Here is a 15,739-nt window from a genome sequence, read left to right as displayed (position 1 = left end):
CCGCGTTGACGCCTCGGGAGCACCCCTCCAACAAGGTGGAGCACCTGAGACAGCGCTCCGCCTCATTTGAGGGGCACAAAGGGCAATTCCACGTCTGGGATGGGACTTCCACCGCAGGCAATAAAAATCCCGGGGCCGGTAAGTTACCACCCCCTGACGGGGCATGGGGCAATTTCGACCCCTAACTTTGTTTCTCTCTACAAAGATGCTGCCTGACCAGCTGAGTGTTTCCAGCATTTTCTATTTTTATTTCAGATTTCCAGCATTTGCAGTATTTTGCTTTTGTTTTAGCACATTGGAAGGAATCCTTTGCTTGGATCAGTTATACACTGTTTAACCAAAACTGTTAAAACTATCAGGCTTCATTCATTTCGCTAAGGCTCCACTGCTGTGTCATAGATTACTGCACTCCAGTTACCCTTCCTCATTTCCAACTGTGTCCCAGTCATCAATCTTTCAAACTTCACAAGAGGCCATAAATGGTGGATGTTTCATGATACATGAGCCTGTGCTTATCAGTGAGTCGTTCAGTTTTATATCTGGAAATGCCAATAGGTCGACCAAAAAGTTGAGGTCCAAAACCAACTCTACTTCTCTGCTTCCCAAGTTGCCAAATCATTTGCTATTTAACTATAAATAATAATATCAAACAAGTGTATTAAAAAAAAAATAAGGACAGAAGGTATGACTTTAAAATGGGAACTGAATTATATCTGAGTTCCCTGGTCCAATTATCCCAATGCCCTAACACCGCTTCATCTGAAGACTGCACTTGGTCTTGACAAATGGCAGTTAATGCTGGGTCAATTGTTAATTTTAAATCTGAGATTGATGGATTTTTATTAACCAAGGGTACTAAGGGATATGGGGCAAAGGCGGGTATATGGAGTTAGATCTCAGACCAGCCATGATCTCATTGAATGGCGGAACAGGCTTGAGGGGTTAAATGGCCAACTCCTGTTCCTATGTTCCTATGTCCTATGTTCCGATGTTGATTCTCCCTGTACAATGCTATGGGAAACTAGTAACGTATTAAACATGTTATGTTTGCATATGCTTCCTATCAATTTTTTCATTATAAATTCCTATTAGAAATTTATAATGGAAATTGCCCCATTGGTAATTACAAATTATGAGTTTACATAGGCAGTTTCCATTATGCATGTTGAGATTTTTCTCTTCCCTTAACTTGTCCTTTTGCATCTTTCTCTTTCTTTTCTTCCTCTTTCTTTTTAGATGGAAAGTGGTGAATAAAAGGTGTGGTGGGGTAAGGAACTGTCAGCGGCCGCAGACTGCATTTGGGGTTGGATTTTGGGGAAAATGTGACTTTCAGCAGCTTGTATTCCATCCTTTCCTCAATCACGCAACCTTCCCCTAACCCCTTTGCACCCATTGCATTCCCTACTTATTCATCTTCCCACAATCTCTTCCCCTTCCTACTACCCTATAGCTTCCATCACTACACCTACCTCTTCCCCTTTTAATCTACCCTCTGCATTCATGCCCCCTTGCACCACTGTGATTCACTTCACCCTTCACCCTCCATCCACCCCTTCCCACTCTCACTGATTCCCCCAAGGGCAAATGAGGCCAGAGGTCCCTTCAACCGTAACCTGTTTCCCTCCAGGCCTCTCCACTCTCCCTCCAGGCCTCTCTTCCTATATTTTTCCCTCAAAGAGGGTTATTTGCTTACAAAATTCAATTTGTCCTTTCAAATATCAAATTAGAGTAAGAAACGATCTATATTTTTCTCTCTTCTCTTTTATGGTGTTAGAAATTATAACCTTATCTCACATGAGTAAGTGATTAGTATTGATCTTTTCTTACTGTCAGCAAACACAGATGAGATAATTAGATAGCTTTAAAAAAAATTGAGCTAATATTAAAGGAAAGATTGTTACTCACCTTCCTCTCTCTGTTCCCAGACTTTCTTCCTCTCCTCTCTCATCAACCCTCTCTTCTCCCACGCTTTCTTTGACCCCAGTCTCTCTGAGTTTCTATGGCCCCAATTTTGCCCAGCACTGGGTGCCGTTTTTTCGGCGCCAAGCGATTTTTCTGGCGCTGAAACTTCGTTTAAATATTCCACAATGTTGGAACGCCAGCGTCGACTACCAGCGGCAGAATGTTTGGCACCATACATTCTGGCGCTGTTGTACATTGAAAAGTACCATATGCGCCATTTTGGGACATAAGGCCAAGTTTCCTCATTGGCGATATTTATTAAATCGGCGCACAGACACTAGAAACGCCGTAGTAAAAAGCCTTACCTGCAGTTAAAGAAAGCCACATTGGCCCGCTCCTATCCCCGGCCGAAAGGACTCCCTGGCTATTTTGGATAAACTTTATGGAACTTTACGTAACTTTAAAAATAAAACATCAACTTTATGAACTTTAAAAATAAAACAGATAAAAGAAAACTTACCATTAATGCTACTCCTTTCAATGATAGAACTGTAATCATTCAAATAAAAAATACATTTTCACCACCTTTTCTATCGAGGTCCCAAGTAGCCCAAAATTTTTTTAAGATGTTCCTGAAGTCCTGGGAAGCCTTCTAAATCCACACTGCAGGCAAAATCATCAGATAAATAGGAGACTTCAACCGAAAAACATCAAGGGCAGCCTTATCCCAACTATGCAACCGACTTGGCCCACTGCTATCCCTGGCCAAATGGTGGTGATCCACATAGTCCCACACGTGCTGATTTTTTAATAGTTTTATTGTGCATGTGCTTTTTTTCCCTTTGAAATGAGTTGGTCGGTTGAAAGAATATTATTGAGCGCATGCTCAATAGGCACATATTCTAAACACTGCACCCCGAGATCGACTTGGGTAGCGCCGATGCGGCAAGATGTATATGTTTGCCGAAAACTTGCGATTTTTTTTCCAGCGCAGACGGTCCACAACGAAACGTGCGTACAGGTCAGTGGACGTACTTATTTTTTCTTGGGAAAAATTGGGGCTTATGACCCTCAGTCTCTCTTGCTCTTTCCATCAGTTCAATGCACTTTCCAAAAATGATGACAATTGTGTAATCAGAACACTGTAATTTTACTTAAGTCTTTGTCACTTATACAGACCCTGTTTTTACACTTAATATAAATTTTAGCTCAGTAATGCTTTTGAAATTTGTCTTCTGGTTTTTCAAAATTATTTTATTAAAAGCTACTGACCAAAAATACTAAAAGCTAAAGAAAAATATTCCATTCGTATAATTAATTGCACTATTACAGTCACTAGAACACAGATTTATTGTCTAATTATAGAAAAATAAATGGTTAGCTTGGATAAGAAAAGTATCTTAAACAGATTGAGAAAGCGAAAGGTCTATTTCTGTTGTCTATGTCCGCATAACTGAAAAAAATGATTATCCTGTATTTGGTAATTCCCACAAAACCTTTTAGAAGTGAGCAATTATCAGTTATTATATATAATACTCTATTCGATGATAAGCTGATTTTAAAAAAATCCGCCTTCATTTGCTTGATTCAGTAGGCAGCTGGTGATGGATGAGTGGATGCAGTTGCTTTTTTTCAAGTCTACAAGTCTGAACACAAACTGGTAATTAGTTAGTCTACCAGCTACAACATGAAAAAGATGTTGCTGATATCAATAACATTTTTTTCACTAATTCTGTTGTAAGTGCTTTCACCGACACTCTAACTCAGAATGATTACATGCACTATTTAGCATGATAATTTGGAGAGACAGCAAACTATGGAATGATGAATAAGAGGATTATGAAAAAATTAAATATCTGTTATATTGAACCACAGAAGTCATGAACACCACGGTGCATATGGATTCTACTGGCCAGTCTTGCAGTACGGTTTATTTTTGCTGACTTGAGGGGAACTGTAATGTGCTATATTTATACAATGTATGTTGTGTAATCAATCATCCTGAAAGCTATGGATCTGACAGTGACAAATGCTGTCTGTAAACCACTATTGAATGTTCTGATGGATGTTTCTATGTTTCTATGGAGGCCCGCGGGTCGCCAATGGATGGAGGCCCGGACGTCGTCGATGGGTGAAGGCCAGGACGTCGTTGGAGGAAGGGAGGCCAGAATGTCGCCAAAGGATGAAGGAAGGCCCGGATGTTGCTTGAGGGAAGGCTCGCGCCTGAGATAGGCCCAAACCTGTGTTTGAAGCTGGTCGAAGGCTCACCACCGTTGAGATCGCCGGAGGTCGATTGGACCAGCTGTGGGGAGCGAGAAGTGAGGGTCCAACTGGAGGGACTTGGTACCGAGGACGTCAGCCTGGAAGGTAGACCGAGGGTGGGAAAAGGCAGTAGGCCCTTGAAGCACGGTTTAAGGGGTAGGTAGAGTACTTTGAGGGTCGGAGTTAGGACCAGAGGGGGCTTAGACAGTGAGGGGAGTGGGGGAGGTTTGAGGGAGAGAGAGGTGGAAGATGGCATCAGATGGTTGGATGTTCGGGGAGAGCTCCCTAGGGAACTGCTATCCCATTTGCCATCTTGGAGAAGATCGGGAGCCTACTATCAACAAGGGCAGACATTGACGACAAGGTTCAACACCACCTCCAGTGCGCCAGCACAGCCTTCGGCTGCCTGAGGAAGAGAGTGTTTGAAGATCAGACCCTAAAATCTGGCACCAAGCTCATGGTCTACAGGGCTGTAGTGATACCCGCCCTCCTGTATGGCTCAGAGACATGGACCATATACAGTAGACAACTCAAATCGCTGCAGAAATACTACCAACGATGTCTCCGCAAGATCCTGCAAATCCCCTGGGAGGACAGACGCATCAACGTTAGCGTCCTCGATCAGGCCAACATCCCCAGCATCGAAGCACAGACCACACTCGACCAGTTCCATTGAGCAGATCACATTGTTCTCATGCCTGACACAAGCCTCCCAAAGCAAGCATTCTACTTGGAACTCCTACACGGCAAGCGAGCCCCAGGTGGGCAGAGGAAATGTTTCAAGGACACCCTCAAAGCCTCCTTGATAAAATGCAACATCCCCACCGACACCTGGGAGTCCCTGGCCCAAGACCACCCTAAGTGGAGGAAGAGCATCTGGGAGGGCGCTGAGCATATCGAGGCTTGTCGTCGAAAGCATGCAGAAAGCAAGCGCAGGCAGCGGAAGGAGCGTGCGGCAAACCAGTCTTCCCACCCACCCTTTCCTTCAATGACTGTCTGTCCCATCTGTGACAGAGACTGTAATTCCCATATTGGACTGTTCAGTCACCTGAGAACTCACTTTTAGAGTGGAAGCAAGTCTTTCTCGATTTCGAGGGATTGCCTATGATGATACTGAATGTTCCATACATGTTGTATAAATAAAGAATGTACCCTTTGTTTGTCTTCAAAGATTCAACAAACATCAGAAAAAAAATCACTGCAACACTACTTTCAAAAATGTGCTTGAAACTGAACAGTTTCAATGAACAGCATATTTAAATTCATTTAAACAAACCAAACTGTATTGGATTTAAGAGTGCAAGGCACAAAATTTCAAACAAAAAAATGTGACTGATTACAACTGATTTACATATTCCAACAATGAACCTCGTTTAATATAAAGTGATGTTGAATTCGTGTTCAGTTCAAGTGAAGCACACAGCTTCAGACCTCATCACAGCCTTAAGCCAGACATGAACACAAGAGCTGAATGCTGGAGAAGAGGTGAGAGTGACTGCCCTTATCATCAAGACTGTATCCAACTGAGTGTGGCACTCAGAAGCCCAAGCAAAACTGAAGTCAGTGGGAGTCAAGGGGAACCCCATTCAGTCGTTGGAGTCATAACTGACACATAGGAAGATGGTTTTAGTTGTCAGAGGCACAGCCACGGGACATTGATGCATGAGTTTCTTGGAGAAAACTCTTTGACCCAACCATCTTCAATAGCTTCATGGTGACTCTGCCTTCATTACAAGGTCAGGTGTGGGGCTGTTCACCAACCATTCCAATATTCAACTCTATTCACAACCTCTCCATTTGGACTACAGCAGGATGTGGACATTATCCAGGTTTGGGTTAATAAGCAGCAGGTAATGGTTGTTTAACATAAGTCCCAGGTAATAAGCATCTCCAACAAGAAGTTGCTTGAATCACATCCTGCCACTGCAGTCAATATTCACCCCCTGCTGGACTGTGGCTGCAGGATGCAGTATGAACAATGTGCACTGTAGCACCTCTCCCAGCATGCTTCACTAACACCCCCCCCCCCCACCCCACATCACCCCCATCCCGCTGTAATCCCGACCACCAAGAGTCTAGAGCAGCATTATCATGAAAATACCATCACATCCAATATTCTCTCCAAGTTACAAATTATTCTGACTTGGACATACCCATGTCTCTGGGTCAATGTCCTGGAATTCCATGCTAAGACAACAATTACCACGAAGACTGCAGCAGATGAAGGAACAAGACAACCACCACTTTCTGAAGGCTACCAAGGATGACCAATAAATGCAGCATGGCCAGTGTCACCCACATCCTGAGAATAAATGTTATAAACTGATAGACCTGCCACGTCTTACTCATTTCAAGTTCATTCACGAATACTTGGAAGTTTCTCCAATTTGGGCTATCATTTTTTAAATTTGGACATATATCAACAGTTATGTCTATCTGAGATAAACACAGTGATGTATAAATCAAAAGCCACTCACTCCATTCAGTTTCTCCACTATTCATATACTATGAGTCAAAGTATTCATTGGACCACACTAACATACATGGTCTTGTGTTTGTAAATCGAGGCCACAGATTTGCGGCAAATTCTAGGAATTATCATGTGTGCAGATTAGGTTTGAAATGGACATTCTATTGCTGACTTTCATAGACACATCCATACCCAGTCTGGCACCACTGTAATAATGCTATACAGTTATATATCAGAGAAAATGTTACTGGTACTTATTAGTAACATTATTAACCCATCTCGATCAGTATAATGATGGGCAGATTCATGCCATTGTTATCTTTTGGACTCAATTGCTATTATGGTCAGTTGCCAGGCAGGTCTGCCGATAATGTTAAAAACTAGGAAAAATATGGGACATTGACAATTAACATTTTTTCCCCAAGATCTCGTTCTTATGTATATATTTATAATACGACTTTGGATTAAGCTGTGCAAGTACAGGTTGAACCTCTCAAATCCGGCACTCTTTGGTCTGGCAGCCTCCCTGAACCGGCATCATTCCCGGCGATGGGTCGCAAACCGCGCTGTGTCCTGTGAGTTGGCGGGCGGCCCTCGGGCCCAGTGACATCGTTGCTGCTCCCTCCCAACAACACCCGCCCCGAACTGCCGCCTCTGCGTTTTGATGTTGAACTTGAAGGCCTGGATGGAAATCCTTTTCCCGCGTGAAATCGGCGAAAGATTTACCCATGTCGACGGGAACCGCGTCACAGCCGTCGCGCCTGAAAATGGCGTCGGGATCGGGAGGGGCGGCGGGTTCCCATGGGGACGGAACGAGGCACCAGAGAGCGGGCGGGAGCACTGCCGGGTCAGAGGGGAGGGCACGAGCGGGTTTTGTCAGCAGCGTTGGCAGAGCTCGGTGATGGAACCAGCCACCTCCATCATCGAAACTAATAAACAAACGCTGGCACACGGCGCCCGGAGGAGCCGCCATATTCCCACATAGCCCGGATTGCGATGGCTATCCCGAGCTCTCCCACACTCTCAGCGAGATCTACCAGTTCCTCCAGAGCCGCTGCCCCTCTCTCCGAGGCTCCTCCCGAGGCTGGAAGACATTTGACCAGCAACTTCTGTCGCTCGCCTCTCGGCCAACAATGCCCACTATGTGGGACGATGTACAGGATCTTCGGTCGGAGACTACCCCAACCACGCCGACAGCTGACCGGCGGTGGGGTGATGGAGCCGCACTCCATGTACACCGCCTCGGCTTCGGCATGGGCTCCTTCGGCCTCCGCGCAGAGCAACGGGGCTCCTTACATCAAATAGCGGCCCCTCTCGCCGTGCAATCCGTCGGCGAATCTCATTTCCAACCTGCTAGCGCACTCTCGAGATCAGTCCTACTTACAGCAAAATAGCCACAACGCGGCCGACGTACAAGGTACGGAGCCCATGGTATTACAGTTACAGAGGAGCAAAAATAGCTTTTGTAGGAAGCAAGTCTAACACTTTGCTGACAGTGGGATTTTTAAGTCTGGGGGGGGGGGGGGGGGTCGCCGTGACCTCCCGTGGTCCGGCAAATTCTCTTGTCCAGCACAGGCCAGGTCCCGAGGATGTCGGATTAGCGAGGTTTTAATTCTTACTCTGTTTTACACATGACTCCGGTCCCGTGCTACGTGGCTGGCTCTAAATCACCTCTGATGTGGCCTAGCAATCCATCCCGTTGTAACCAATCACCATCAAGTGCAGCAGTTCAAAGTGAAGACACACCACCTTTTTTAGTAAAGCGAAGGGTGAGAAATAAAAGCAGCCTTGGTAGCATTGCCCATGTCCTGAGAATGAATTACAAATTGATAACAGTTAACACAGAATAGATTGGGGGTCGAATCTGGGAATTTCCCCCTCTCTTTGACTTTGTTATTCATTCCCTTTTATTTAGAACTATTATAAGCAGACACCATAATGTTCTTGTGCCATAATTGGTTACGTGTTTTTCAGTTCACTATGCCTGTTGGATAAATATCCTATCTAGTGATTACTGGTACGTCTCCTATATTTATGATCTACTTCATTTCGATCTTTATTTAAAGAAAACAAGTTCCTGTCATGTACATTGGTCAGTTGTCCTCATTACGAACTTTTTGATCTCCTTTCCCCTGACCCCGTTGCACCTGAGGCCGTGGCTCAGGCTGGAGTATAGTTCCATCAGCATGAGTGTGTGTAGCTCCCTGGTACTTTTAGGATCTCTTGTACCAGTGGTATTTTACCCACTTTCTCCACTGTGAAAATGGATACACAGTACTGATTTAATAATCTGCCATTTCCTTCTTGTCCATTATAGTTTTGCCATCATCTGTCTTTAATGGGCCCACATTTCCCTTTCCTACTCACGTTCTCTTAATAGGGCATAATTTGCGATGGGAATGATGGTGTACTTTCACAGTACGCTGAAATGTGCAGCAAGTTCGGAATTTCCACTTACGCATGCGCTAAATCCCGAACTTGCAAACTGTCAAGTTCCGACTTGACAGATTCACACTCTGACAGTTATCCTCATTGCGCAGAGTTGGGCTAATTGGCCACCAACAAGCCCAGAAATTACTCATGAAAAATTCATGGCTGGTGCAAACAGGTGCAGGAGCCTGTTTGCACAGCGTAAGGGGAGACCCGTCATGGTAAAAAATCTTCATTTGATGCTTTTTTGTTTAAATTATGATAGATATGTTTACACTGAGCCTGTGTAAGGGATTAGCAACCCACAAAAGTTTACTTGAATATTATCCAAATGTACATCTCTGCTTAAATAAAGTAGTTAAGCAACCTACAGTGTAGTGCAATCGCTTCTGGTCTATTGATAATTTCCCCCCAAATTAATTTCTAATTCTAAGAATATCAATCCAGACTGGGAGGTGAATGAGAGAACTTCTGTTTGCTGATTGGATCACCGTCCCACATAATCCCAGGTTCGCTTATGCACACGGTGGCCCCTGGGTTCCGTGGGCCTTTACACTGTAATCAATCCAGCAATGTCTGACAGCAACTTCCCGAAGAGGGGTTCCCAGCTGGTAAGTGCGAATTTCGTTTGGGGGTCAGGTTTTTTTTCATATTCCTTCTTCATACTTTCTTTGTATGTCTTTATAGCTCTCCCACGCCACCAGATTTTCATTTTTAATTGCATTTGTATAAATCTTTCCTTTTAGCTTGATAGTCAGTAACTCATTTGTTGACTCTTTTATTACTGGCAATTAAAAGTCAACCATATGCCTGGGGGCACAACCAATAAAACATGTAAACTAATGAAGAAAAGTTTAAATGAACTGTATCAAATTAAATTCGAATTCTATCTCCGGTGGTGATGAAGCACTCCAGTCCCTCCGGTGCCCACCTCTCACGTAAGGCCTCAAGTGTGCCGGTGGACACCGCATGCTCCATCTCCAGGGACACTCTGACGCGAACATAGCCGCAGAAGAGCGGCAGGCAGTCGTGCTGAATGACCCCCTCGACCGCCTACTGCCTGGACATGTTAATAGCCACCTTGGCCAGGCCCAGGAGCAGTACCTCATTTTTGACCGTGGTTGCTGAAGTACACAAGTGGAGCCTTTGCCCTTTAGGGGTAGGTACTGCTCTTTGAATGCTTCCCACTCATTACTGTTTACTGCGGTGAATTTATTTCTCAACTTGTCAAAGCTTGGAATTCCCCGCCGAAACCGCTCCGATCTTTGGAAATCTCAGTGGGTCAGGCAGCATCTGTGGAGAGAAAAACAAAGTTAACGTTTAGGGTTTTCCTCCACTGTTCCAATGAAGCTCAATGCAAACTCGAGGAACAGCACCTCATCTTTTATTTAGACACTTTACAGCCTTTTGGACTCAACATCGAGTTAAACAATTTCAGAGCATAACCTCTGGCCATCTTTCCCCCACCCCTCATCTTCTTACTTTTTTTTTGCTCTTTGTTTCTAATGGCAGCTGGTTATTACTCTGCCATTCACACCCTATCCAGCTTAACCTTTTTCTAACTTCTGTCATTACCATTTCAATTTGGTCCGTCGCCCCTTTTGTCTCTCTACTCTCTCCTGCCTTCCACCCTATTACAGACCTTCCCTTTGTTCTTTCTTTCCTCCCCTCCCCCCTTTCAATGTTTAAGAATGTGCTCTTTTAGAACATTCGGCTGTTCTGATGAAGGGTCATCGACCCAAAACATTAACTTTGTTTTTCTCTCCACAGATACTGCCTGACCCGCTGAGATTTCCAGCATTCTCTATTTTTATTTCAGATTCCAGCATCCACAGTATTTTGCTTTTATACTTCTCCGATCTTTTACGTCCACCCGAGAGAGCAGACGAGGCCTCGGTTTAACGTCTCATCCAAAAGACGGCACCTCTGACAGTGCAGTGATCCCTCAGTACTGCATTGGAGTGTCAGCTTAGATTTAGTGCTGAAGTCTCTGGAGTGGCACTTGAACCCACGACCTTCTGACTCAGAGGCGAGAGTGCTACTAACTGAGCCACAGCTGACCTAGATAGAGAAAATAAATGTTTTTTGTTGTAACTTGATTTAGGAGAGATGAGAAGATTGAAGTTAATTCACTGTTTCCACCTTTTGATGTGAAAAAGAATTGCATCTGCAGGTGTTTCCATTCAGCTGTAATTTCAAAGTCCTGAAAATGGCTCTACTCACTGTACCAAGGATTCCAGTGGTGAGTACCACCCTAAAAATCATAGCTGTGCCAGCTTTCTGGCACAGCTGAATTTCAACCCTAGTGAACTTACCATTACTCGGGAGATCGTGGCGGAGGTGCAGCGAGTGTTTTGTTGCAGAGGAGCGCTGAGAAATCGTGGCGGAGGTGCGGCAAATGAGGGTACGGGGCCCAGAAGAGCCGAGGGTCCAAGGGAGCACGGGCCAGCCCACACTGATATGAGTGTACACTAGGTCCATTCAACAGAGCAGGTCTCCAGTCATCCTGGTTAATCCTTGCCACTGGATAAAAGCCTAGCTCTGTCAAGCCCGTGTGGTGGCCGATGTGCAACGGTCACTACACGTTAAAAAAATCCACACACAGGCATCTTCCACCCCTTCAATTGTGGTTAAGGACTGGAATATCGGGTCCTTCATTGAAACATCTGTGAACTCATGTGGAAGCAAATCACCCTCGTTCGAGGGACTGCCTATGATAATTAGTTTTTCACCATTTTAGCCACTGTTACTCAGTTGCAAAATAATTGGTACAGAACGTACAGCGAAATGCGAAGTATTAGCTACATTTGCTGTGATCACACGCATTCCACAGTAGCTGGGATAAAGGATTCAAAACCGATTCTCAATTGACTGGAATTAACAGGTTAAACATGTTTAAGTGAATAGAAAAGAGCTCAGAATTAATATTGCAGTCTTCACAGTTCACCAACTGTTTGCATCCATTAAAGGCATTAACACAGACTATCTTTACAGATCTGTCACGTATGCTTTTTTGTTATTCTAATGTGCAGACTGAATGATTATGACTGATATAAGTAGTTAAACTAGTGCAATACAAGTAGGGCTACAAGATTGTGTCTGAAGGTTGCTACCTTATTGTGTTGACTTGGCTACTTTGGCTCAGAATTTGCTGAAGCGGGGCAGAAAGGTTAAAAAAAAACATGCATTTATCTAGTGCCTTTCACGACCACCTTACATCTCAAAGTGCTTCACAGCCAATGAAGTACTTTTTGGAGTGTAGTCACTAGGGAAACGCGACAGCCAATTTGCGCAGAGCAAATTCCCTCAACCAGCAATGTGATAATGACCAGATAACACAAAAACAAAATACTGCGGATGCTGGAATCTGAAATAAAAACAGAAAATGCTGGAATTCTCAGCAGGGCAGACAGCATCTGTGGAGAAATAAAGTTAACAATTCAGGTCTGTGACATGACTTGCTGGAATGACCAGATAATTTTTTTTTGTTATGTTGAAAGAGTCCCTTTTTTAAAGATGGGTACGATTACGGCACCTTTGTGATCTCCAGGCATGTACTCCTCCTTTCAGACGAGAGAGATGAGGTCATGCATTCATGCCAAGAGTGCCTCTCCACCATACTTTAATGCCTCCGTGGGGGATTCCATCTGCTCTTGATGCCTTCTTGTTCTTGAGCTGACGGATGACCTTTTCTACCTTGTGCAGGGCTGGGGTTTTGCTGAGATGGTGGCGGATAGCATGCTGCGGGATGGAGTCGACACTCATGTCAAAGGCAGAGTCTCGATTAAGGTGATCTTCGAAGTGCTCCTTCCAGCGGGTCCTGATTGCCTTGAGTGTCTCCCCGTTCTTGGCCAGCAGTGGGGTGGGGCCTTGGGTGCTTGGGCCGTAGGTAGACTTGACTGTGGTGAAAAATCCTCGTACATTCTTCCTCGCAATGCTCCACCTCATGCTCAACAAGCTCCCTGTTGGAGTGGAACTAAACTATAGAACCAGTGGGAACCTGTTCAACCTTCGTCACCTCCAGGCTAGACCCAAGACCATCCCATTGTCTAGCATCGAACTACATTACGCGGACAACACTTGCATCTGCGCACATTCAGAGGCTGAACTCCAAGCTATCGTCAACATCTTCACCGAGATATACGAAAGCATGGGCCTTACACTAAACATCAGTAAGACAAAGGTCCTCCACCAACCTGACTCTGCCACACAGGCCTGCCTCCCAGTCATCAAAATTCATGGCACGGCCTTGGACAACGTGGACCACGTTCCGTACCTCGTGAGCCTATTATTAGCAAGGGCAGACATCGACGACGAGGTACAACACCGCCTCCAGTGCGCCAGCGCAGCCTTCGGCTGCCTGAGGAAGAGAGTGTTTGAAGATCAGGCCCTCAAATCTGGCACCAAGCTTATGGTCTACAGAGCTGTAGTGATACCCACTCTCCTGTATGGCTCAGAGACATGAACCATATACAGTAGACACCTAAACTCACTGGAGAAATACCACCAATAATGTCTCTGGAAGATCCTGAAAATCCCCTGGGAAGAAAGACGTACTAACGTCAGTGGTCTCAATCAGGCCAGCATCAAAGCACTGACCACACTCGACCAGCTCCGTTGGATGGGCCTCATTGTCCGCATGCCCGACACAAGATTCTCAAAGCACACGCTCTACTCGGAGCTCCTACATGGCAAGCAAGCCCCAGGTGGGCAGAGGAAACATTTCAAGGACACACTCAAAGCCTCCTTGGTAAACCGCAACATCCCCACCAACACCTGGGAATCCCTGGCTCAAGACTGCCCTAAGTGTGCAATGCTGCTGAGGCATCCGCCCCGTTCATGCCCCTAAACTAAATTTGCGATTATTTCATTCTTAATGCTTGGTTTAGTGCTCCACTTCCTTCCGGGGGCGGTAAACCAAATTTCTCGAGGAGGCGGGACTTCCACGCCTTGCGCAAAGTCTCGCGCCTCCCAAGTGTTACCGCCCCCAAACGGGCGATAATGAATTTTATCCTTTTCTCTTTTCACTTAAACTGTAAGCTTTGATTACCCATCTAGATCAATTGTCTCTTTGACTGCATTGATTAGAAATATGAGTTGTGCTTTGTCATTCTAATGCAGGAGTGGAGTTGACAATTTTTCTCATCAATAAATACGTGAAAGAGAAAAGAAATTGCAGGAGTATGGGGAAAGAATGGTGGATTAGGACTAACTGGATTGCTCTTCGAAAGAGCTGGTGCAGACTAGATGGGCCGAATGGTCTCCTTCTGTGCTGTACTATTCTATGATTATATAATCAGGTCTATAATCACTCAGTTCACAGACTCCGTTGATAGCTTATCCTTGGTTAAAATCCATGGTATAATCTCTTTTCCCATTGCATTTGATAGCTTATCCTTGGAGGTCCCAAAGTGCATTAATGTGTATTCCCTTGCCTTGTTAGCCCTCCCCAAATGCATTACCTCATACTTCTCTGGATTGAATTCCATTTGCCATTGTTCTGCCCACCTGACCCGTTCATTGATATCTTCCTGCAGCCTACAGTTTTCTTCTTCATTATCAACCACAGAGCCGATTTTAGTATCATCTGCAAATTTCTTAATCAAAATTCAAGTCTAAATCATTGATTTATACCACAAAAAGCAATATACCTCGTACTGAGCCCTGCGGAACCCCACTGGAAACAGCCTTCCAGTCACAAAAACACCTATCAGCCATCACCCTTTGCTTCCTGCCTCTGAGCCAGTTTTGGATCCAACATGCCACCTTGCCTTGGATCCCATGGGCTTTTACTTTCGTGACCAGTCTGCCATATGGGACCTTATCAAAAGCCTTCCTAAAATCCATATACACTACATCAAATGCACTACCCTCGTCGACCCTCCTTGTTACTGTTATGTCTTGGATAAAGGGTCAGACTAGATGCTGCAAGCTCAAAGTAAGTGTGACCGTAGTCCTTTATTACAGATCTCAGAGTGCCTCTCCAGCCTGTGAGGCCTCTTTATATACAGGTGCTCCCAAGGGATTGTGGGATTCCAGTGGATAAGACCTCTCGTGGTTAGACATGGTAATTACAGGTTTACATACATAACAACACTCCACGCGCCCCCCCACCACCCCCAAAGTCAATAGTGTAACTACAATGTGAGTTGATCTGGGGCCTTCCTTTCCCTGGTTGATCGTATCGGTGCAAATGCTGGTGTTGGTGAGTCGTTTGTTGGGCCTTCCCTGGGCTGCTGCACAGCTGGCCTTGCTGGACTGCTGGAGGTGGTGAATCTTTCTGCGCTGCTGCGGGTCATTGGGTTCTGCTTCATGATCAACCGCTGGGTCGGTTGCCACTTGTGTGTGTATTGGAGGGTCGATAAAGGTAGAGTCTATTGTGGGTTCTGGATAGTCCGTAAATCTGAGTTTGGTTTGGTCCAAGTGTTTTCTGCAGATGAGTCCATTTGCGAGTTTGACCACAAACATCCTACTCCTCTCTTTGGCCAAAACAGTGCCAGCAATCCACTTGGGATCTTGTCCATAGTTCAACACAAATACAGGAACATTTACTTAAATTTTGCATGGCACATTTGCGCGATCATGATAGGTATTCTGTTGAAGCTGCCTGCTCTCTATCTGTTCGTATAGATCAGGATGGAGTCACGAGAACCTTGTCTTAAGTGCCCTTTTCAT

The 15,739-nt window shown here is 45.0% G+C and overlaps 1 protein-coding gene across 4 annotated transcripts in view; it reads right to left on the bottom strand.

Moving 5' to 3' along the window:
- sil1 (SIL1 nucleotide exchange factor) overlaps nt 1-8,168 on the bottom strand; it is a 55,814-nt gene extending 47,646 nt beyond the window's left edge. For 2 of the 4 annotated variants that reach the window (XM_070878563.1, XM_070878567.1), the window contains exons 1-2: nt 7,125-7,354; nt 2,423-2,565 (exon numbers count right to left, since the gene is read on the bottom strand). In XM_070878563.1, coding sequence (XP_070734664.1) covers nt 2,423-2,461 — 39 coding nt within the window. In that variant the 5' untranslated portion in view covers nt 2,462-2,565; nt 7,125-7,354. The other 2 variants (XM_070878565.1, XM_070878566.1) reach the window with 2 other exon arrangements.
- Nucleotides 8,169-15,739: the final 7,571 nt, after the last annotated feature.

This window comes from Pristiophorus japonicus, chromosome 4 (assembly GCF_044704955.1).
Source record: "Pristiophorus japonicus isolate sPriJap1 chromosome 4, sPriJap1.hap1, whole genome shotgun sequence".
NCBI lineage: Eukaryota > Metazoa > Chordata > Chondrichthyes > Pristiophoridae > Pristiophorus > Pristiophorus japonicus.
This window is presented reverse-complemented; position numbering and strand designations above follow the sequence as displayed.